We start from the raw sequence: 24,317 nt of genomic DNA, 5'->3' as shown, positions 1-24,317 counted from the left end.
CAAATAGTTATGATCTTAAAAGGGAACTAAGTGTATCATTTAAACCCATGGTAAAAATAGTTTTAAGTTATTCAGGTTGATTTTCATATAAAAATATGTATAACATTAATGTCCTTAGTTAGATATGTACTTTAACATTTTGAGAAGCGCCGATCTGCTTATATATATAATTGTTAAACTATACTTTTTCACTTTTTTGGTCTTTTTGAAAATGTTGTTTGTGCTGTAGACCCCCTTCACAACGAAATTTTTTTTACATGCAGACGTATGAAAATTGCGGTTTTGATCCAACGCAATCATAGGTTTGAACGTTGTTTTCAATTAGGACTTGTTTATATTTATTTCGTTTTGGCTTGTTTTAAAATTTCCCTCCGGTTTATATAATTCGAGTATCCTTTTTCGACACTTTAAAATTCAAGAGTCTATCCTAAATCGAGGTATATTATATGGCCTTCCAAATACTATATATTTAATACATTTTCTATTTAAACAGCTGTAACAAAACGTGATTACAATTCTCATTAAGTCTTTTCCAACGGTCGTAAAAATAGTCTGCATGGTCTTTGATGGATAGTTGTCTCATTAAGAGTCATACCACATTTTATCTACATACACATATATGTATACAAAATGTCATAATGTGTTTTGTTAATATGTTTGTCGTGGGGTTGCTGTTACATACACATTTTTTTTTATACATTTAGCTCATTCACAGGATAATAGAAATATGCTAGCAAAATGTTTATATTTTTTTTATTTCAGAAATAAATGGCTATGTGTTAGCTCATATAACACGTATATTACAATTATTGTTTTGATAACATTCAAATCATTAATAAGCCTTTTACAAATTCTTTTGGGAAAAGTTTACACATTTTTCTTACCTGTTTGGTAGTTATGACTGTAAAATCAAACATTTATTATTATTTTAAAGTTTTATAAAGTCCTCATGTAAGGGTCAGTTTAAGGAAGCGGTTCTTAACTTCTCTCAAAAATTAAAACTATGTAAAAACAAACTATACGCTTTCTTCTGAATCAAGTCTGCTCATTTCCTCTCTTACTGGATGCATTTGATTGACATTTTGTTTAATCGTCGGTGTCTCGTCATTTCCCATATTTTGTGCATTCCTATTTCCGTTTTTCTGTTCTGTAGACGAGAAACTTCCCTTTCTCTTTCTCTTTCGTAAATTTGTTGCCGCAATTAGATGCAAAAAAGTTCCATATCGATGACGGATCATACCAAAGAATTGCAAAAATAATAGAAGCGCAAATATTACTATAAAGAGAAGTCCAAGTGGTTCAATAATGATAGTAAACTCCTCAACAGTTTCTATCCTTATATTGAGAACATTTTTCACTTCATTCATTGCCGTCATTATAACAAGCCAAAGACCGTTTACAAAAAAGAATGCAAATGCTACTTTATTTCTGAAGTTTTTCAAACTTTCATCGACAGCTTTTTCTTTTTTTTCATCTGGATTCAATGGTTTAAGATACTTATCAATCAATTCAATCCAGAAATTACATTCCTTTTGGTCTAGCTTTTCCATGGTGCCATGTGCTTTTGCCCAAGAATTTTCATCAGTAGTTTTATCCTTATGGATTAGAAATTTTGTCATTGTCCGTCCCATTGATTTCTGCATAAGTGAACGACCATCTGCTTTAACGATTTCATCATCGGCAACAGTATTTTTAAAAATGCTAACCACGCTTTCTAAAGAACGCAAAATGACGAAGTTATTGATCCACTGAAATATCGACGGAATCAAATCTAAACATGGAGAATCCTGGTTTTTTCTGGACTTAACTTGTTTAAGAATATCCTCAATAACCTCAACTGAAACAATTCCAAATTCCTCTTCTGTCTTTTTCTTTTTATGTGTTCCTTGTGTTTGGCATTCTAAAACAGCCTTCTGTGTTTCTCTTGTTCCCCATGATACATTGTTCAAGTTGCAAATCGCGTAGATAATCAAGAATAGGTAGCCAGCTGGAATGCATATGAAATAAAGAACTCCCCAAAACAAATCAGTTAGTTCATGGGGATGGAAAAGTCCAGCAATGAGAAAAACGCCTACTAAGACATACATGAAAACAGCAGATTGAGTAAAAAACCCTTCTTCTGAAATGTTTTCAATTGTACCAACTACAACCGCCATCATTAACATTGCATATATTGCACTCAATATCATAGCTATTGTTAGCTGTGTCTGTGATTTGAACTTTAAACAAATAAATATAAAAAGTATTGCTGGTCCATAGGTGAGGATATATGCAACTATAGCGGATGTGCTGAAAACGGTTCTGATAGCTGATTGCATTGCCAGTAACACAGTAGATGGGCCTAAGACGGACGACATCAACAGAATTACCTGGTAGATGACATAAAGGTGTGATATACTCTCATTTTTTGTGATTTGCTTGTAGTTCATTAGTATATCTAAATTGTTAGCAATTGTAGATGGCAGCCATCTCCTTCGTTGGTTGAAAAATTCTCGGAAATCCTCTGGTGCGAACGTCAATGCTTCCGCAGCTGCACAGTATTCAATACGATAACCTTGTTGTAACAAGAGTGTGCAGAGCCATCTATCTTCACCTAAAATTTTAGTTAAAGGAATGTCAAGAATTTCTTTAAGAAATTAAGATATTGTTTTATAAATATGAATACAAAGGGTTGTAGCCATGATACAACAACCTTAAAGCACAATACTAATACTGTAAATAATAATAATAAAAAAACTTTATGTCGAACACTTGGTATTACAAACGCTATTTATGCCTTTGATTCCACTTTCATTGTCAGCCCTTAAAATACAATTAACTTCTGGCTTCATATCATTAATAGGGACAGTGAGAGTATGGTAAAGAAAGCATACAATGAAAACTTAAACTTTCCTAATGGTTTTTGTAGTAAATTAAAAGTTTTATTAGGTAAACTTGGTTTTCAGCATGTCTGGGAAAATCAAAATACTATGTCAAAGAAAAAATTACTTTTTTTCATTTCAAAAGAAATTAGAAGAGGAATTCATAAAATACTGGAAACAAGCTCTTTTTTGTGACTCTTTTAATGGTAATAGTCATGGTAATAAACTAAGAACATATCGCAAAGTTAAAAATAATTTTGAATTAGAAAAATATCTTCTACTAGACCTTAACAAAAGTGTTATTTCTAATATGATAAAAATCAGAATTAGTAATAGTAAATTACTAATAGAAGTTGGTAGATATACTAGAACACCTTTAGAACAGAGAATTTGTCCAATTTGTAAGGATGGAATTGAAGATGAGTTCCATTTCCTCATTCAATGTAAAGCGTTAGAACTTAATAGAAATGTACTCTTTTGTAATTTAAGTGATATAGTTCCATCTTTTGTTAATATGTGTGAACAATATAAGTTTAGTTTCATTTTGAAAAGTAATGATACGGACATGAGTACTGTAAGTGAAGCTGGAATAAGCGATATGTATGATTTGAACATTCATTTAAAGCAAACATAATGTTGTTAAGAGCTTTTATAGTATTAAAGCTGATTGTAATGGCTGGAATTAATAATATTGTATGAATAACACCTCCACGCTATGTAAATATAAAATATGTATCTCTTATCATGATCATTGAGAAAATATGTTTGGTTGTTTTTGTTTGTTTGTTTGTTTATTTTTGTGTTTGTATTTTGTAAATGTCGGCTGGTAGCATGTCTGTATAGGAATTTACACCAATAAAATTATTTGATTTGATTTGATTTACTAGTATTTAACCTAACATAGTTTTGTATAAATTCGTATGACTCTTATATGTTTTGCTTTTTAGTGTTATTGATGAAAGGTATTCGGAAAGTAACATTTATTTTTCAGGTATTGTGGAATTCACCTATTTTTGATTTACCGTCAAGTTCAGTAATTTTGTTAATACTTTTTCCTGGATCCATTCTATTTTCTTGGGATAAAATTTACAAAGAACAATTCTCAAACAATCAAAAGAAAAGACAGGAACTAAAACAACAATTTACGATGTTCTTGCTTTTAAACAAGAAAATCTACATTAAAATTGAGAAAGGAAATGGTGAATATGTCAAAGCGACAACCACCCGACCATAGAGCAAACAACAGCCGAAGGCAACCAATGGGTCTTCAATGTAGCGAGAATTCCCGCACCCGTAGGTGTCCTTCAGCTGGCCCCTAAAATATGCATAATAGTACAGTGATAATGGACGTCATACTAAACTCCGAATTATACACAAGAAACTAAAATTTAAAATAGAATGGATTAAAGAAGAAGGGGGAAAATTGCATAGCTACGGAAGACATAGATACAATTAAAACAAAACTTAACACGAGACCGTCAAAATGACAGCAAACCGGAATTCATTGAATGAAATGATATTTGCCAATTTTCACTCAAAAACAGGATCAGGTAAAACTAGAGGCTCTAAAGAGCCTGTGTCGCTCACCTTAGTCTTGTGCATATTTAACAATGGACACGGATAAATTCATGACATAATTGTGTTTTGGTGATAGTGATGTGTTTGTAGATCTTACTTTACTGAACATTCTTGTTGCTACAATTATCTCTATCTATAATGAACTTGGCCCAGTAATTACAGTGGAAAATATTTTCTAAAAATTAACAAAAATTTTTGAAAAATGTTAAAAATTAACTATAAAGGGCAATAACTCCTTCAGGGGTCAACTGACCATTTTGGTCATGCTGACTTATTTGTAAATCTTACTTTGCTAAACATTGTTGCTGTTTACAGTTTATCTATATCTATTATAATATTCAAGATAATAACCAAAAACAGCAAAATTTTCTTAAAATTACCAATTCAGGGGCAGCAACCCAACAACAGGTTGTCCGATTCATCTGAAAATTTCAGGACAGATAGATCTTGACCTGATAAACACTTTTACCGCTGTCAGATTTGCTCTAAATGCTTTGGTTTTTGAGTTATAAGCCAAAACTGCATTTTACCCCTATGTTCTATTTTTAGCCATGGCGGCCATCTTGGTTGGTTGACTGGGTCACGCCACACATTTTTTAAACTAGATATCCCAAAGATGATTGTGGCCAAGTTTGGATTAATTTGGCCCAGTTGTTTCAGAGGAGAAGATTTTTGTAAAAGATTACTAAGATTTAGGAAAAATGGTTAAAAATTGACTATAAAGGTCAATAACTCCTAAAGGGGTCAACTGACCATTTTGGTAATGTTGACTTATTTGTAAATCTTACTTTGCTGAACATTATTGTTGTTTACAGTTTATCTCTATCTATAATAATATTCAAGATAATAGCCAAAAACAGCAAAAATTACCTAAAATTACCAGTTCAGGGGCAGCAACCCAATAACGGGTTGTCGGAATAATCTGAAAATTTGAGGGCAGATAGATCTTGACCTGATAAACAATTTTACCGCGTCAGATTTGCTCTAAATGCTTTGGTTTTTGAGTAATAAGCCAAAAACTGCATTTTACCCCTATGTTCTATTTTTAGCCATGGCGGCCATCTTGGTTGGTTGGTCGCGTCACGCCACACATTTTTTAAACTAGATACCCCAATGATGATTGTGGCCAAGTTTGGTTTAATTTGGCCCAGTAGTTTCAGAGGAGAAGATTTTTGTAAAAGTTAACGATGACGGACGACGGACGACGACGACGGACGCCGGACGCCAAGTGATGGGAAAAGCTCACTTGGCCCTTCGGGCCAGGTGAGCTAAAAAAGGTAAAGGATTTTTTTTTAGAAATAAGCGATTGCAAAGAAAACGCGCTTAGTATAACGTTTCGCTACTTTTAAATGTCTACAAATCAGCAACTATAAAATCTCAGATCGTGATAATCAAATTTGACCTTCGTTAAGTCAAAGGAAACAAGAATGTGTCCCTTGTACACGGATGCCCCATCCGCACTGTAATTTTCTATGTTCAGTATACCGTAAAAATGGGGTAAAAATTCATTGGCATTTAAATTAAAAAGATAATATTAAAGGGAAAATGTGTACTAAGTTGATTGGACTTCAACTTCATCAAAAACTACATCGACCAAAAACTTTAACCTGAAGCGGGACAGACGGACGAACGGACGAACGAACGAACGCACAGACCAGAAAACATTATGTATAAAAATATCTAATTTCGAAATGATTTCGTCAAAGTGTTTTCAAGTTATTCCACGGACACTGTTTGACAGCCGCTTTTGAGCCCGAATGCCCGAACGATATACCCCGCCGTACATCACTAAATTGATTAATAACCAAATGATCAAAGAACAATAATTGAAGGTTTCAACATAAATTTCTAAATTATCGCTGAGGAGTTACTTCCGGTTATTAATTGTTTTATTTCACTTGACTGGGCGGGGTTTAGGTAGCACTCCACAGTTAGAAAATAAAATTAAAAATGAGCCACAAAATGTTTTATCATCTCCTATTCCTGGATTTCTTATACATTAACCTAACTGTTTGTATTGTACATGTGCATATGTATGTAATCAGTATATTCCATAGATTTGATTTTCAAAAGTTAAAAGAGTGAACATTAATTCCTTTTATGTGTATCCATGGCAACATTCTGCATTTATTTACCATAAAATATTGCAAAAAGGGGGGTGGACATGTCACATATCGCCCCAAAATTTGGATCAAACTAGAATTTCAATGCCTTTCAGTGATACCTTTTTATAAACTGTTTTCATAAATCTTCCTAATGATCAAATAAAAAATGGGTGTCTTTCGCCTCATTTTTTCGTAAAATCCAATCACAAAGTTCGTGCGATAAAAAGTTGGAAAAAAACATTACAATAATTGCCGGACCAATGTATGGTAGGGACATGCAAATACGGACTGTCATACAGAAAACAGCCTATATTACATACATTACATAACCTTGATGTTCATATAAACCCAATACAAAGGCTATTTTAATACTCAGCTATCCAAAAATGAATTTTATTGCACACTAGCTCTCATATTTGAAAAATCCACAGGGGCCAAAATGCGAAACTACACACCTAACTGTGGAGTGCTACCTTAAGGTGAAATTTTTCCCCTCCTGCCTCAATTTTTATTATATTTTCTGTTTTCTATTAGCTGTTACGATGAAAATGGTACCTTAGTTTTTAAAATTGGTTCAGTAATAAAGATTTTATGAAGGTTAGCAGTTGATGTTGAAACGCGACAAAAAGTGATTTAAAAATAAATGCTGGATCATAGTGAAAAACTTCAAGTCTGTCTCATTTTTGGAGTAAATTTCTAAAACTTTTCCCATTATCTTATTTAAAATCATAAAATTACCTTTAAAGAGGACAAATTGTACAATTTTTAGGTATTTGAAAGCACTTATAGGTAAATTTTGCTGTAAATAGCATACCTAACCTTGGTTTAGAAGCTCTCAAGCAGGGTATAAATTTCTAGCAGGACTGGCATCATTAAACTTAATTAATGCCAAATTATAATATAAAATCCTGCTAAAAATGTTTATTTGACTTATTTGCATTCAAAAAAATAAAGCGATACATTCCGAGGATATCATATAAGGCGCAATCTTTGGTTACAATGGTGAAGCTAATGGAGTACAAATTTAAGACCGCAACATGTCTAAATGTCAAAATGTGTATATTTGGTTGCTAAGGACAGTAAACAATAAAATAAACATAAATTGCATTCCTAGCAGATTTTTTACCTTCAGAACTAAAACAAGAACATAAAAGACTAAAGATTTGTGGTAAATTTTATCTTAAAAAGTGCATTTCTGTGCTTTCTGATGTGCCATAAGGTGAAATTTTTCCCCTCCTGCCTCAATTTTTATTATATTTTCTGTTTTCTATTAGCTGTTACGATGAAAATGGTACCTTAGTTTTTAAAATTGGTTCAGTAATAAAGATTTTATGAAGGTTAGCAGTTGATGTTGAAACGCGACAAAAAGTGATTTAAAAATAAATGCTGGATCATAGTGAAAAACTTCAAGTCTGTCTCATTTTTGGAGTAAATTTCTAAAACTTTTCCCATTATCTTATTTAAAATCATAAAATTACCTTTAAAGAGGACAAATTGTACAATTTTTAGGTATTTGAAAGCACTTATAGGTAAATTTTGCTGTAAATAGCATACCTAACCTTGGTTTAGAAGCTCTCAAGCAGGGTATAAATTTCTAGCAGGACTGGCATCATTAAACTTAATTAATGCCAAATTATAATATAAAATCCTGCTAAAAATGTTTATTTGACTTATTTGCATTCAAAAAAATAAAGCGATACATTCCGAGGATATCATATAAGGCGCAATCTTTGGTTACAATGGTGAAGCTAATGGAGTACAAATTTAAGACCGCAACATGTCTAAATGTCAAAATGTGTATATTTGGTTGCTAAGGACAGTAAACAATAAAATAAACATAAATTGCATTCCTAGCAGATTTTTTACCTTCAGAACTAAAACAAGAACATAAAAGACTAAAGATTTGTGGTAAATTTTATCTTAAAAAGTGCATTTCTGTGCTTTCTGATGTGCCATAAGGTGAAATTTTTCCCCTCCTGCCTCAATTTTTATTATATTTTCTGTTTTCTATTAGCTGTTACGATGAAAATGGTACCTTAGTTTTTAAAATTGGTTCAGTAATAAAGATTTTATGAAGGTTAGCAGTTGATGTTGAAACGCGACAAAAAGTGATTTAAAAATAAATGCTGGATCATAGTGAAAAACTTCAAGTCTGTCTCATTTTTGGAGTAAATTTCTAAAACTTTTCCCATTATCTTATTTAAAATCATAAAATTACCTTTAAAGAGGACAAATTGTACAATTTTTAGGTATTTGAAAGCACTTATAGGTAAATTTTGCTGTAAATAGCATACCTAACCTTGGTTTAGAAGCTCTCAAGCAGGGTATAAATTTCTAGCAGGACTGGCATCATTAAACTTAATTAATGCCAAATTATAATATAAAATCCTGCTAAAAATGTTTATTTGACTTATTTGCATTCAAAAAAATAAAGCGATACATTCCGAGGATATCATATAAGGCGCAATCTTTGGTTACAATGGTGAAGCTAATGGAGTACAAATTTAAGACCGCAACATGTCTAAATGTCAAAATGTGTATATTTGGTTGCTAAGGACAGTAAACAATAAAATAAACATAAATTGCATTCCTAGCAGATTTTTTACCTTCAGAACTAAAACAAGAACATAAAAGACTAAAGATTTGTGGTAAATTTTATCTTAAAAAGTGCATTTCTGTGCTTTCTGATGTGCCATAAGGTAGCACTCCACAGTTAGAAAATAAAATTAAAAATGAGCCACAAAATGTTTTATCATCTCCTATTCCTGGATTTCTTATACATTAACCTAACTGTTTGTATTGTACATGTGCATATGTATGTAATCAGTATATTCCATAGATTTGATTTTCAAAAGTTAAAAGAGTGAAAATTAATTCCTTTTATGTGTATCCATGGCAACATTCTGCATTTATTTACCATAAAATATTGCAAAAAGGGGGGTGGACATGTCACATATCGCCCCAAAATTTGGATCAAACTAGAATTTCAATGCCTTTCAGTGATACCTTTTTAGAAACTGTTTTCATAAATCTTCCTAATGATCAAATAAAAAATGGGTGTCTTTCGCCTCATTTTTTCGTAAAATCCAATCACAAAGTTCGTGCGATAAAAAGTTGGAAAAAAACATTACAATAATTGCCGGACCAATGTATGGTAGGGACATGCAAATACGGACTGTCATACAGAAAACAGCCTATATTACATACATTACATAACCTTGATGTTCATATAAACCCAATACAAAGGCTATTTTAATACTCAGCTATCCAAAAATGAATTTTATTGCACACTAGCTCTCATATTTGAAAAATCCACAGGGGCCAAAATGCGAAACTACACACCTAACTGTGGAGTGCTAACTTAACCGGTTCGCTTATTTAAGTCCAGTCCATCTATTATAGACATGTGTTTTAGGATGCAATAGTTATTGAAATGCCAGTTATTCCTCACAAAGCATACACTCAGTTCATTTGTATATCGGTTTGGTGATTAGAAATCAACTATAATTCTAACGGCCACCATCCTTGTCACACACATCTTCAAATAGACTGTCCTTATATTGAGTTGACCTCCGATGCCCATATAAGCGATATAAACATATATATAGATATAAATAGATAGCGGAACTCGTACAATTGGAGTTTTACACACATATATATTGATTTTGTTCTTTCCATTAACAATCATTACTCATTTGATCAGATCCCATGAACACTTCGCTCAGAAACAACATCCATGGCCTCCGACGCCAATTTTTAGACTCATACCTCGAATTTGACATACGCAATCATTTCAGTTCCAGAATCTATATCAATTTCCTCCACCTGAGTATCAATATACCAACTTAACCTGCATATGAGATATACACTACCAACATATTCGGTACCCAAGAGCTTGCAGCTGCTACTCCGACTTTGTAAAATGTCACCAGTGTCTGAGTAGAAAGTTGACGAACCAAGGGTATGCAAATGTAAAATCACAAAAATACTGAATTCCGAGCGAAATGCAAAACTGAAAGTCCCTAATCAAATGGTAAAATCAAATGATGAAACACATCAAACGAATGGACAACAACTGTCATACTCCTGACTTGGTACAGGCATTTCAAATGTAGAAAATTGTGAAATGACGTCTCTATTTTTTCTAAAAAAAAATTATCGAAAGGTACCAAGACCTTGTTAATTATTTCCGTATCAACTTCACAAATAATATACGATGGTCATGAAGTATAGATTATGGGTACTGACGTTGTTTATTATATTAATAACTTGATAAAGTATTTGTCATCATGAATATTATATTTACTGCATTGTTTGTTTTTGGTGATATCCATTATATACTTATACATTGTGTTATTGTGTTATTTGTTATGGTAAAATTTAGTATTCTTGTCTCTCATTTTTGCTAATTTGCTTTGTCTGTTTGCCTTTTACATTTGTCGTGGCTTTGTAATTATACATTCCGTCATTGTGTTAATGTGCTACGGTACATTTTTGTATGTTTGTCTTTCTTTTTTGATAATGTGCCTTGTCTATATGCCTATTTGTGTTTCTTTGTTACATATTTATTTGTTTTTATAGTGAAAAAGATTATAGCACAATATTGACTGCTCTACCCCTATTTTTGACATTTTTGCCTATTATGTCTGTTGTTTTGTTTACACACCGTTGTCAATATAATGAAATTGTATGCGACTGTCAATCAAGTGAGAGGTTTCGCTAGCTATAAAGCTAAGTGTAATCCACAATTTTCTACATAAGACAATGCCTGTATCAATTCAGGAATAAGACAGATGCCATTTATCCGTTCGATGCGTTTGAGCTATTGATTTTGTTATTTGAATAAGGACTTTGAGTATTTATCGGATTTCGATATTTTACCTATTAGCCTAACATGACATGATTTTTATCGAGAACAAAAAATGATTCTTAAGGTTGATAAAAATATTCCTTTGTTTTTTTAACATTTTGGAGAAGATGCACAGAGGGTCATCAATTTTTCAAAAAATTAGTTATAATATACGGTAGTATAGTATAAGACTATTGAATATTTGTTTGCCTCTGCCGATTGACTGATAGTCACAGAGGGTATCACCATCCTAGTAGCCAGTACTGGTATGAAGTTACGGATGTTGTGTTATAAATATTTGCTCTTACAAAGTTTTGGTATTATTCAAAATTAAAGAATATATCTCCCTCATGTAAAGCTCTGATTTCTTGCCTGGCTTTGGAATTTTTCGGAATTTTGGATCCTCAATGCTCTTCAACTTTGTACTTGTTTGGCTTTATAAATATTTTGATATGAGCGTCACTGATGATTCTTATGTAGACGAAACGCGCGTCTGGCGTACAAAATTATAATCCTGGTACCTTTGATAACTATTTGGCTATACCTTTTATGTCCTTTTTGGTTGATCCTTTTAATAAGCTTTGGATTTTCAAATTCTTTGGTCACGAGCATCACTGAAGAGACATTGTTTTTGATTGACGAGATCTGAATCCAGTACAGTAAACAAAAAGGTGCCGTCTATGTAATTACTACCACTGGGTCGATGCCTCTGCTGGTGGATTGTTAGTCCCCGAGGGTATCACCATCCCAGTAGACAGTACTTCGGTTCTTGCATAGAAATACGGATTTTGTATTTTCATTATTTTGTGTTACGAAATTTTTGAAATTATATAAAATTTATCTCCATCATGCAAAGCTCTGATTCTTTGCCCGGCTTTGGCTATACTTTTTGTCTTTTTTTGTTTATAGCTTTTCATCCTTTAAATAAGCTTTGGATTTTTAACTATTTGGGCCGCGGACATCTCCATAGAGACATTGATTGTCAAAATGCGTATTTGGTGCAGAAACATTGGTACCAATTATGTTATTTCAAGAAATAAGAATATGCAAATTTACATTTTTTATTCATTACTACTATCTGTATAATATTCCTTCGTGTAATCTTCATAAAAACGCACCAAGTTATCAATAAGAATATTGTTATACTTCTTATGTATATGTCTATAAAGTCAAAATGTAATAGTTATTTTAGCATTAACAGAACGGAACTCTCCTTTATTATGTGTGACATTGACCTAATTCCATGGAAGTCGTTATTAGATTTAAAATACAATTTTCTTGTTTGTTTCACCATAACAATCAAATAGTTGTCACCTTACCTTGATCGTATTGTATATAATGTTTGGGTTCAGTCGGTACATTTGCATATGTTCTCATGATGTTATCATCCATTAAAGCTTTTGCCCGAAACAGACTAAAACATCCGGGACTACAAAGCACGCAACCAAAAACATGCTCTGCTGATTTCTGTAACCAATGTCCTATAGCATATTCAAATTTCTGGTACCACACAACCGGACCTACAATATTGAAATACTGTCACATATAAAACCTGTGAGCTATTACTTACTCGTGATTTATCCCCTATAACTGTTCGGTAGATAAGTAGTTTATGAGTTATTGTGATGAATTGCACCATACTGTATAGCATGCCCATATGACGCTCTGATTGTGTGGGCTTTTAAAACAAAATACGGAAAAAAGAGTAGACCAATAGAAAGAATGACCAATAGACATAAAAGTTATCGGACCTATCACTTTTACTTTAAAAGAGTACACTTTATAATAGTAGTGTACTAGTAAATATGCAATCGATGCATATTTAAGCAAGAATTACAATGTGTTCTAAGTCTGTTGTGAAAAGTTTATCATTGTCCAATGTATTAGGGTTCTTAGTTTCACGAGTGCCTTACCAGATCCTCCTGGTTTAATACGACCACATGTCGCACCAACTAGTGTGTTTTTCTTCATTCTATCTATGAGTAGCTGGAGAGCTTCTGGAGAAAAGTCAACATCACCGTCTAATGCCATAACATATGTGTTCTCCACCTATATGATTAAAAAAGAATTGCTATGAATACATGTCACCATACAGATGCTGATTTTTTGCTTCAACAGATTTATGATGTAGAACAACTTCATATCGATATTGCATTTGTTTTAAGGTCAACATCACAAATTAGTTGATCGATACGATGTGTTGGTGACCCAGCTCACCAGCGGCATCTTTATAGATTTGTATATATTGAGATACCAGTTTACGCCGTATGATCTGAACTTTTGTCGATGTATCTTGTTTCCGATTGTGAAATTTTGACTGAGTTTGGATTGACATGGCGGAGATGCAGGCATGGAAGGAATCACTTTCCAGGGTCGGTGAACATCTTTTAACCTCATGGGATTCCTTTTAGCTTTTGTTTGTTATGTTGATTTGTCTCGTCTCACATTGATCTACTAATTTAATGTATTATTTTTTTATTGAAATTATTGAAAAGATAAAAAAAATTTGACAGATATAATTCAAAAAATAATAAATTATGCCTCAAAAGATACTAAACACTGAAAGTTCCGGCGTATCAAATTGCCGTTATGGAATAACCATTTCACAAATGATATCGGATATGTTCCTTTCGTCGTAACTACAATGCCCTTCCCATTCATGAACAGTCAAAAACTTTATAAAGAAGTTAAATTATGAATCAAGTATACTATAATTGTCGAACAACAGCATCACTACCTCCTTATATATTTATGGTAACATTCCCTATAGAGTTTTATAGTTTTATGATCAGTACTACTCCATGTTTGTTGTACTATAAAATGATTCATAATTGTCTATGGCATTTGTTAGCAAGTACTAAACTATCCCTATAAAAGTTCCCGTAAATTTTGACGTCGTCATAAAAAAAATCTGACGTCACAATGGAAAAGTTAACAACCGATACCGGAAACACCGGAAGTAACTTGCACGAGAGGCACTATTATGGGTTTTGTGCACGAGATGCACCTGATATGGGTTATCAGCCCGGGTGGGTAATTATGACTTGTGTACTTCCGCTCATTACACATATGCAAAAGCTATTATATTAATGCTAAGTATATGATAAATATTATTGACGAAAGATGAACTATTACCTTTTGGTTTAAGCTTCTTGGAAAACTTTTAAAAATGTTGGGAGCACTTCTAAAATCATCTTCTTCTTTCTCAGGTTTCACCTTTTGCAACTCGGTGTTCACTAATTTATACCCAATCAAATAATATAAGTACATAATCTACAATGTAAAAATGCTATTTAATACTACCCAAACATTATGGTATCGTACCGCTAAGAAAAGCTAAACTCTCCTACGAGTCCCTCCTGGTTTTATACAAAAAGAAGTTGGTCGTTAAATAAAATTAAGAAAAGACATTATACGATTGAACAGAAATTAATACGATTTATTCCAGTATAGAAATAATTTAATGATCTGAAGAAACTGATGTTTCTGTCGAGGGAGATATTTGCTTTAGCCACGATAACACATAATTATGCATATCATGTATCCTAGCGACAAGAAGATGAAACGATTATTTATCAGAGAGTTCAGTCGACACAAGATCTTCAGATGAACCAACTAAGAAGAATGGTAAATGGTGTGCTTCTTCAAACAATTGAAGGATGAAGAGTGAGGCAGAGTTGCTGACACCTTATCAAATAGAGTAATCCTTAACTTAAGATTATCCCCGATTGGATTTGTGTAGATGAAATCGCCATCTAGTGGTAAGCGGCTCATTCAGCATATGTAAATACCAACTCAGCACGAATGTCTATAGTTTTATTGATAGAGAAAATATTTCTCTCTTGTATATGTCATTTGATTAAGTACAAGAAACTATGAACAAACAAGAAAAATGCGGAATAGCAAAGATAGACTGACTTTCAGCCTTTATATTAGTATTTCTCTATCCCGAAGAGTTCGACTTATTTAAGTTCAAATTTAAAGGCATTTTCCACTTTTGATAAATGCAAACCAATGGGCCTTTCATCGTCAAATTTACTGTTTATAAAAGTCGCAGACTTTCTCAAATTGCAAGTACAATTCTAGTTAAGTTACCGGTAAAGCGGGCATACAGAACTGTAAATGATTGAAGAAAAGTTTGAACCAAGTTTGTTAGGAACTAGGTGTCACATTAGGGTTGGACAAAAAACAGTTTGACCTATCGAAGTTCTAGTTTTCTTGGCATAGACATATTATGATGGTGATAAAAATACTAGAACAGGCAATGCGGAAACTAATGTTTGATTTTAATAAAAATCAGACACATTACAAGAGCAACAGTCACTCCTTTGTTTGTTATTTTTTTTTGTAAGTAGATCTATCCCGTCAGTCGGGACGTTAAATATGTGTTGCAGCGACCCAATGTGTGTTATTGGGGCATAATTTTAGGGTATCAAAAGTTATTAAAGAAGATATTTCTATGCTGTTAACGCCGGATTACTCCTACGACACGAACATCAGTGTCATTTTAAAAATAAACGAATTTATTGTATACTGGAATCAATCGTATTATCTTAGATACCCTTATTGATAAAACAATCAAAAATGTATAACATACAAAATTGTATTTGCGTAATGTATGGTCGTTGCTTACAATAAATTGTTGGGGCTGCTGAGCAAAAGGTCAAGCCCCTTAATTAAAACATAAATGATATTCTTTATCCTTATTATATATCATACATGTAATCATATATATCTATCTTTAACTCGTGTTTTTTAGCTTTTCAAGTGATGGAATTATCAAATCATAGTAAACGTTTCAAAAGCTTTTGTTCAGCTTCTGTAAACAAACACATTATAGATACCATGACTAGAATTTAAAGCGCATTCATTCTATTAATGACTCACTCGGGTAAGTAATGATCAGTAATGTGCGATATTTTTTTAAACACATGCTTTAATCGTCTAAAATTTATGAGTAATTTGAACATAACTCGGCTCCATTGCTATTTCATTAAGGTCTCTTAACTGAGATTTTGTAAGATTGAAGTATTAAACAATTTAAAAGAACTTATGTATGTAAACGTATTATTAAAATGTGTCTGATTACAGGGCCAGCATCCCATTACTTTTTATTCAAGTATTGTGTTTATAGGAGATCGAACGGGTTTGCGATAACTTCAGAGGCATAACAATACTTTCTGTGCCAAGCAAGGTATTTACAAAAATCATCAACCAAAGAATACTGGAAGAAATAGATGAAGAGCTAAGACAAGAACAAGCTGGCTTCAGAAGAGGGAATAAATAACACGATAAAACAACTCTTCACTTGAAGAAACATCATGGAAAAATGTTTGAACAGAATGCTCCTTTATATATCAACTTTGTAAACTTTAAAAAGGTGTTTGATTCCATCCCTAGGGAAAGCTTATGGTTCATCTTAAAAGCTTATCACATCCAAGACAAACTCAGCACAGTTATAAAACTTTTACGATTGATTTGAGTGTACAGTTATAGACGAAGGAATACAATCAGAATGGTTTAAAGTAAAAAATGGGGTGAAACAATAATGCATGATGTCTGGCTTCTTATTTCTGTTAGCCATTGACTATGTCATTAAGCAAACAATAAGGAACCATGAAACAGGAATAATATGAAAATTTACCACTAAACTTGAAGACGTTGATTTTGCTGATGACCTAGCATTACTATCTTCTAAATTCCAACATTTACAGCTGAAAACAAGTAAACTTCGAGAAAATGCCAGCAAAATAGGACTAAAGATAAACACATTAAAACAAAAGTAATGCAGATAAACACCACAAATAACAACCCAGTGAAGTAAAACGAGAAAGACCCAGAGGAAGTCGATACCTTCACTTATCTATGAGGAATAGTTACAACTAAAAGTGGCTGTGACAATGACATGGACAAAATGTTCAAGAAAGCTAAAGGCCAATTCATCAGATTAAGAAAAATACGGAGATCACCAGTACTGTCATTTAAAACAACGGTCAGATTATTTAACAGCTTAGTTATATTAGTACTACTGTATGGATTTGAAACCTGGAAAACAACTGAACAAAACAAAAAGAAATTAAACACCTTCCAAAATAGATGTCTGAGACATATACTGAAAATAAGATGGCCCAATACTATATCGAACGAAACCCTCCACATAAGAGCTGTAACAAAAGAGCTAAATGACGAATAAATAGAACGGCATTGAAGAAGGATTGGTCATGTACTAAGGATGGATACCAACAGTGTATATGTTCAGTTACACTGACAAAAAAACCAGAAGGGAAAAGGAAAGTTGGACGTCCCAAAACCACATGGTGACAATCTGTAGAGACAGAACGTACATCAATTAGATGGTCACAGCAAGAACAGCAGCTAAAGACCTTGTGAAATGGAAAACTGATAATGCTATTCAAGGATAAAGGGTACGATTTATGTTTTAAGTTAAGGTTTGCCTTCTACATTGAATAAGAGTTGTTATCCATTCGTTTTGAGCTTTTGGTTTTGCCGTTTTGCCGTTTTGTCATTTTGAATTTTCCTCGGAGTTTGGTGATTTTACTTTATGTTACACCATCTAAAATTTTGATGTATGTAAACGTATCATTTAAATCTGTAATCAAGTCGGATTTTCCCGTCGTTTTAGGGCACAGCCTTTATCTTTTTTTTTCATTGGTATTGTTTTGTTCTGGTTCATAATGATAATCATTATTATTATTATAATAACCTGAGACCATCTCTTCTTGTGCCTAATTTTAAGTTTATCTTTTAAATGTACATAAAGTTTATTCTCTCCTCTTAACGTCCATTCTAAACGTCCACCATATGGAGTTACACGCTTCACTAGGGTAGTTAGATTGGTTGTCTCCTGGTAATCGGTCCTGAATGTAAAATTAACATTTTTATTTCCCTTATCTTTTAATTCATTCAAATTAGTCTTGATAAGCTGAACTCAATCCTTCATCTGAATTTCATAAAATACGTTTCAATTTATATAAGAGAAAAAGTTAAGGCATGTTTGCTTCTTCTTATTGATGAAACCAATGTCAATTTGAAAAGATTGGGTTCTAAGTACATAAGCAATACTTGAAATTGAATTATAAGGTTTTGTCTTTAAAAATAAATTAGAAAAAGTTCTTATAACATGGTATCACTGACTTTATGCAATAAGTTTGACACTTACATCATTGCTTCTGAAATAATTTCCATTAACTGTTGCACGAACTCATTAGGTTCCCTTTTCTGTTCTTTGCCATCTTTTCCGCCTGTCGTTTCCATTGCATCATCAAACATAATATGTGCTTATGCAAAAATATTTGGAATACTATTACTGTTCATATACTAGTTCACTATCAGCATATAGCAAAACAAGTGCAAGATGCCCTCTTTGTGAGGTTGACGGTTTTTGCGTAAGATACATATGTAGGGAAAATAATTAGCGTTAGAAGATTTAAGTCTTAAACGCACAAAAAAGGACGACAATCCCTTAAAAATCCCACTATCCTTCGATATGTGTTGAAACATCTTTGTTGTTGTTGTTATCATGCTTTTAAAAGTTTCACCTCGAAACCATTTTTCCTGAGCGCATGTAAAGAATTCATAACGGGGAAGTCAATAAAAACTGACAAAATCAAACGTTATCAATCAATTAATTTAACAAATACGCATTCTGCTTTTTTCATTGTATATAACGATCATATGATCCAAAAGGTACCAAAGTACATAAACTCTAAAAAATTTTAATGATTTAGTGTATAGACGTTATGTTTCTATTTCACTCATGAAAGTCAAGAATGAAAATTTTGAAAAATGCAATATAGAATACACGTAAATAACGTTGAAGTTCATTTCCATAACACACTATTTGTATAAGTTATATATGAATTAAGGAATTTCAATCAGTCAATACGTTATAAATAAGGGTCTTGGTGTCCTTTTAATTCTGTATTCCTTCATGTTTTGGGGCATTTTTTTTCTTTATCTTTAAAATTAATGCTTATTCTGTATTATCATAATAACCATTTAAATATTAGATTTATCTGTTATCACATGTTATCTTTTTCTGTACATAGTTCTTTTCTGTAACCCGCATTTTATTATTTCATAATTTTATAATTTTATTATTTCATTCTTCATTTCTTCACTGTTATTCTTAATCTTTTGATCAAATTATTCTCTATACTTTCTTTTTTGCCCGTTGTTATCGTTTCGTTAACTTTTTTGGTCATTGTTGTCTATTGTTGTAAATCCCATCCAGGCCCTCATGTATGAACCTATTATAGTAGATTGACACTCGGACTTCTTCTTCGGTCAATATAATTTGAACAGACAGAATTTCACAAAAGTTGTCAGAAAAAATATTATTTCTGTTGCGTGCGAAATCATGCAACGAATAAAAGAGGGACGACAGATACCAGAGGGACAGTCAAATTCATAGATCGAAAATAAACTGACTAAGCTATGACTGAAAAGGAGGGTTCTCGCAGGTGCTCCGAAAGGGTAAGCAGATCCTGCTCAACATATATATCGTGTTGCTCATGTTATTACAAACCCGGTATAAAGTACCTTCAAATTCATAACAATCTCTAATAGCAGCTTCTCTGTCACTAGCTGACCCGTTTTTCTTAGTTTCTCGTCTATCAGCTTGGTCCATGTCAAGTCTACCAAATAATAGATATATTACCAGTCAATATTCGTGTTAAAGGAAGTTTTAAATGTGTTTGCTTCTCTGTCTCAATTACGTATTCGTCACTTTTTCTGTATTGTATTGCTCAATCTTTTTATTGCTATTCAGTTGAATAAAAAAGACAGTAAGAATAAGTTCAAATATTTTACCGGTAAAACAACTTTTAAATGGATTATATGACGGCAAATATCAAAGTTTGTGCACATGTTATGAATTGCAGGTGACTGTGTTCATAGGAAAATGTTTAGCTTTTGTTTAAATGTTTGAATAAAATACTTTCTATTTGTCCATGGATAAGAGAGATAACATTATAAAAGGGATGTACAATTCTTCGTAATTTTTTTACTAAAATAGATGTTGAAAGTTTTATTTTATTAATAAAAAAAATTAGAAAAAATAAAAGAGATAAATAAAAATATTGAAAGCCATTATTAGTACGTAGTTTTGAATTGGTACAACATATAATGGATCTTTTTCCTTATCAACTCAAAAGCCGAATTGGTATTGTAACGTGTTTATGTTGTCACACATTTGTTCCGAAGTAGTTTGTGACTGAACGTTATTATAAAACAAGGAAAAACATTTTGATAGATATTTTCAAAATCTGTAGATATTAAGACGGCATGTTTTCTATTTATAATCTTTGTAATAAAATTTGTATAACCATTTCTAAAATTGTCACACTGCATATTTTAAAACCATCACGTGTTAACATTTAATATGATCGTCCTGCAAAACACATTTTGGATACACTCGAAGGATGCAGCAAGTAAATAGACCATAAACAGTACAAAACCAGAATCAAAGTAACACATGATTGTACAAACTAACCGAAGTTTATGAAATAAACACGTCATCATAGTTTATTAGAAATTGAAAATAATGTTAAACGAAATGATGTAGTAGGCAATGTATTAACACGAATAAAAAATTTGTAATAAAACCTGTAAATCTTCACTACCAATTTTTTTTTAACAAAAGTGAAAAACGATCACAATCATTCAAAAATATCAATCAAATGCATCAATCTGCAAGCACTCATGTTAATATCATTGAAGGAATTATTGCCATCACATTTCTGTACGTTTTAATTAAAGTAGGAAAACTAAATACCTTCAAATAGGAACATTAACCAATTTATAACAAATGAAGGGAGTTATGACGAGGTATGATATAATTCCACGAATTAAATCATAACTGAAATGTACATCAAGCATGTAATGGTATTATCGATTTTTTGGCACCGACTCTTTTCAAACATATAAAAAAATATATGCCTTCTAATTTATCTAATATTTGACAAAAAAAGACATATAGCTATATTACGCTATCTTATTTAGAGTAAATCAGTTTATTTACAAAAATCTGATGCATTAATTGTTGCAAGTTTAATAACCTCACTGACTTAATATTTCAGATACTGATAATATAACATTCGGTTAAATCCATCTTTTCTACATAAAGAAATGTCTGTACCAATTCAGGAATCTGACAGTTGTATCCCTCGTTATCTCGTTATGATGAGTGACTTTCCGTTTTAAATTTTCCTTGAAGTTCAGTATTTTTTTCTTTTAAATTTGTTTGATTTTGTGAAATGATTGTAATCAATATTCATTACCTGAATAAGGTTTTGATGAACTGTTTCATTTCCCGTCTGTTTTCGTGCCACATAGTTGCACAAATGTATACATTTGTAACACCAGAATCATCTTCCTGTCTATCATTAGAGTTATGTATACGTTTGTGTCGTCTGCTGTGAAGAAGTGACAGGTCAGCAATAGGACTACAGTAGTGAGGCAGAACAAACAGTCTATAAAATATGAATTCAACAATTATGACTGGCAAATTTTTACCTTATATTGGTCAAATAACATTAAATTTTGAGAACAAACTTAAAATTTCCTCATGATAAAGGGACAAAATAATGACATAAAAACTATGAAGACACGATAAGCAATGCAGTAAAAAAAAAACCTGATGTATGCAGATTTCAATTAAAATGTTCTTTGGTGTTTGTCTTTAAAAAAAGGTTTCACAGTACACTAAAGATGCGTTCAATCTATTTCATGTCTTATCGTTCTAGAAAACGACAAAAGAGAGGATTTCAATATTCCAACTTTGAACTTTCAAATTAACTCTATCACATTCAATCAGCAGCGTCTTTATTTAATGAATCCATATACCAGTTAGAGGTTACCCACATTAACACGATTATAACTCACTATTCGTAACAGCAATCCTGTCTCCTATTCTCGACTGTGAAAGTATCATTCGATACTTTCCTTGCATTAGCAAAATGACTGGAGTCTCGTGTTGGAGGAGGTACAATCGTATTTTCAGATATCGTTATACTAGTAGTGAGAAGGATATTTTTCTTGCTACATAGAAGACCCATTGGTGGCCTTCGGTTGTTGTCTGCTCTATGGTCGGGTTGTTGTCGCTTTGACTGATTCCCCATTTACTTTTTCAATTTTATCATTCTTGAGCACCAGAGATTTCAGTCTTTAGTTTTCTATGTCGTGATTTTTTTTCATTACCTTTTGGGGTTTTTTTTGTCATCACGTTGTCAGTTCCTGTCAGGCTATGAGTTTTGAAGCACCCAACTCTTTTTAACTAAAGTATCTCCTTTATCAAAAAAATAAAATCACAAAAATACTGAACTGCGAGGAAAATTCAAAAATGAGAATCCCAAATCAATTGGCAAAATCAAAAGCTCAGACACATCAAACGAATGGATAACAACTGTCATATTCCTGACTTGGTACAGTTACTCTCATATGTAGAAAATGAGGGATTTTAAAACTTGGTTTTAAAGCTAGCTAAATCTTTCACTTCTGTGACAGTCGCATAAAATTCCATTATATTAAAACCTCGTGTTATCATGAATGATAAATTTTATTGTGCAATGAAGTTGCTTAAGGAATAACGCGAGATTGCAGTGTAGGCAATCAGAGTAACGTACATCTAATGTAATTATTTGACTACAAAATCTGTTATGTTGAAAGATCTTATAATTTTTGTTTCTGAAATTACAAAATGTAATAGAAAAATCAACTTTCTGTTACATACCTGCTAACTAAAGCCATTCTATCATGTGACGAATACCATATATATCTGCAGGTCCATAACTGTGAAGCCCAAGCTATAAAGAACATTACAATCATGATCCAAATTTCTGTAAAATTTACTTCCTTTGACATTAATGTTCTGGAAATCCAGTTTGTTTCATATTTGAATTTTGAAACCACTAATGCGATAAGATATACTGGTGTTCCAATCGCCAAAGTAATACAAAAACAAATTTTGTCCATTCCGAGTCTGGTCGAAATTACTGCTCCATAGAACAATCCAATACTAGTGGAAAAATGAATCAAAAAGGAATTAAGTAGCCAATCGTCACCATGATAACCTGATGATGGTATGTCACATGGACGAATAGTCATGTTGTGTAGTTGAACGGTTGTGCTATTCGATAAATCTAGGCATGGTGCAACCGTTTGACTAGAATTAGATAAGGATCGAGGAGAAAAAGTTTCCCATGGACTTTCAACTCCAGGAGAGTAAAACGTAGAGAAAAGTGCTGATGCCAATGCAAGTCTTACGAAACTTGTCACAAGCGAGGTTACTGCTTTATATTTTTCTCTATTCTCGGTGTCAACTAAAAGTTTCTTATATTTTTCTCTATTCTCGGTGTCAACTAAAAGTTTCTTATAGAATTTTTCTAAATGTTCAAAATGTGTCTCAAACCATCGTACACTAACACAAATAGAACATAATACCATAAAACATGTGTCAGTGTAGGAAATCTGGTTATACATCATTTTGTATATTGGAACTACAAAGACGGCACCCGCTTGTAAAATAATTGACAAGATATTCAACAATTTTTTTATTAAAAGACGTTTTCCACCAACAGATAATCTCCCCTTGCTCTTTGGTAATGATTTGAGAATGGAAGGTACTATTGGTGTTCCCGACAGATATGCACATACCTCTACGGCATTTAATAATGGCAACACCTTGAATACTAGAGTGCCAAGACAGAAGCAATGCACACATTCTTTTATAATGATCTGAAAATACATGTATTAAATTAATAGCTCATAGACGAAACAGAATTAATATATAAAATTGCAAAGGTGAAAGTATGATTGAGCAACTTTTAATTCTTGTATTGAAAAATCATAAAGAATTTTATTTGCTAATTGTAAAGCTACATCCATAAGGCCAACAATAGTATA

At 32.4% G+C, this 24,317-nt stretch overlaps 1 protein-coding gene across 1 annotated transcript; it reads right to left on the bottom strand.

Moving 5' to 3' along the window:
- Positions 1–736: 736 nt before the first annotated feature.
- Positions 737–24,028, bottom strand: LOC143072587 (chitin synthase chs-2-like). The gene is made up of 9 exons (XM_076247596.1): positions 23,146–24,028; positions 21,695–21,886; positions 19,956–20,050; positions 18,574–18,691; positions 18,118–18,271; positions 14,529–14,666; positions 13,307–13,442; positions 12,713–12,913; positions 737–2,593 (listed from the first exon to the last, which is right to left on the bottom strand). The coding sequence occupies exons 1-9, from the start codon at positions 23,895–23,897 to the stop codon at positions 1,017–1,019; spliced, it is 3,363 nt and encodes a 1,120-aa protein (XP_076103711.1). The 5' UTR covers positions 23,898–24,028; the 3' UTR covers positions 737–1,016.
- Between the last annotated feature and the right edge of the window lie 289 nt (positions 24,029–24,317).

Source organism: Mytilus galloprovincialis, chromosome 4 (assembly GCF_965363235.1).
Source record: "Mytilus galloprovincialis chromosome 4, xbMytGall1.hap1.1, whole genome shotgun sequence".
In the NCBI taxonomy this organism is placed as follows: domain Eukaryota; kingdom Metazoa; phylum Mollusca; class Bivalvia; order Mytilida; family Mytilidae; genus Mytilus; species Mytilus galloprovincialis.
The sequence above is the reverse complement of the archived record's forward strand: the minus strand, read 5'-3'. Positions and strand labels throughout refer to the sequence as shown.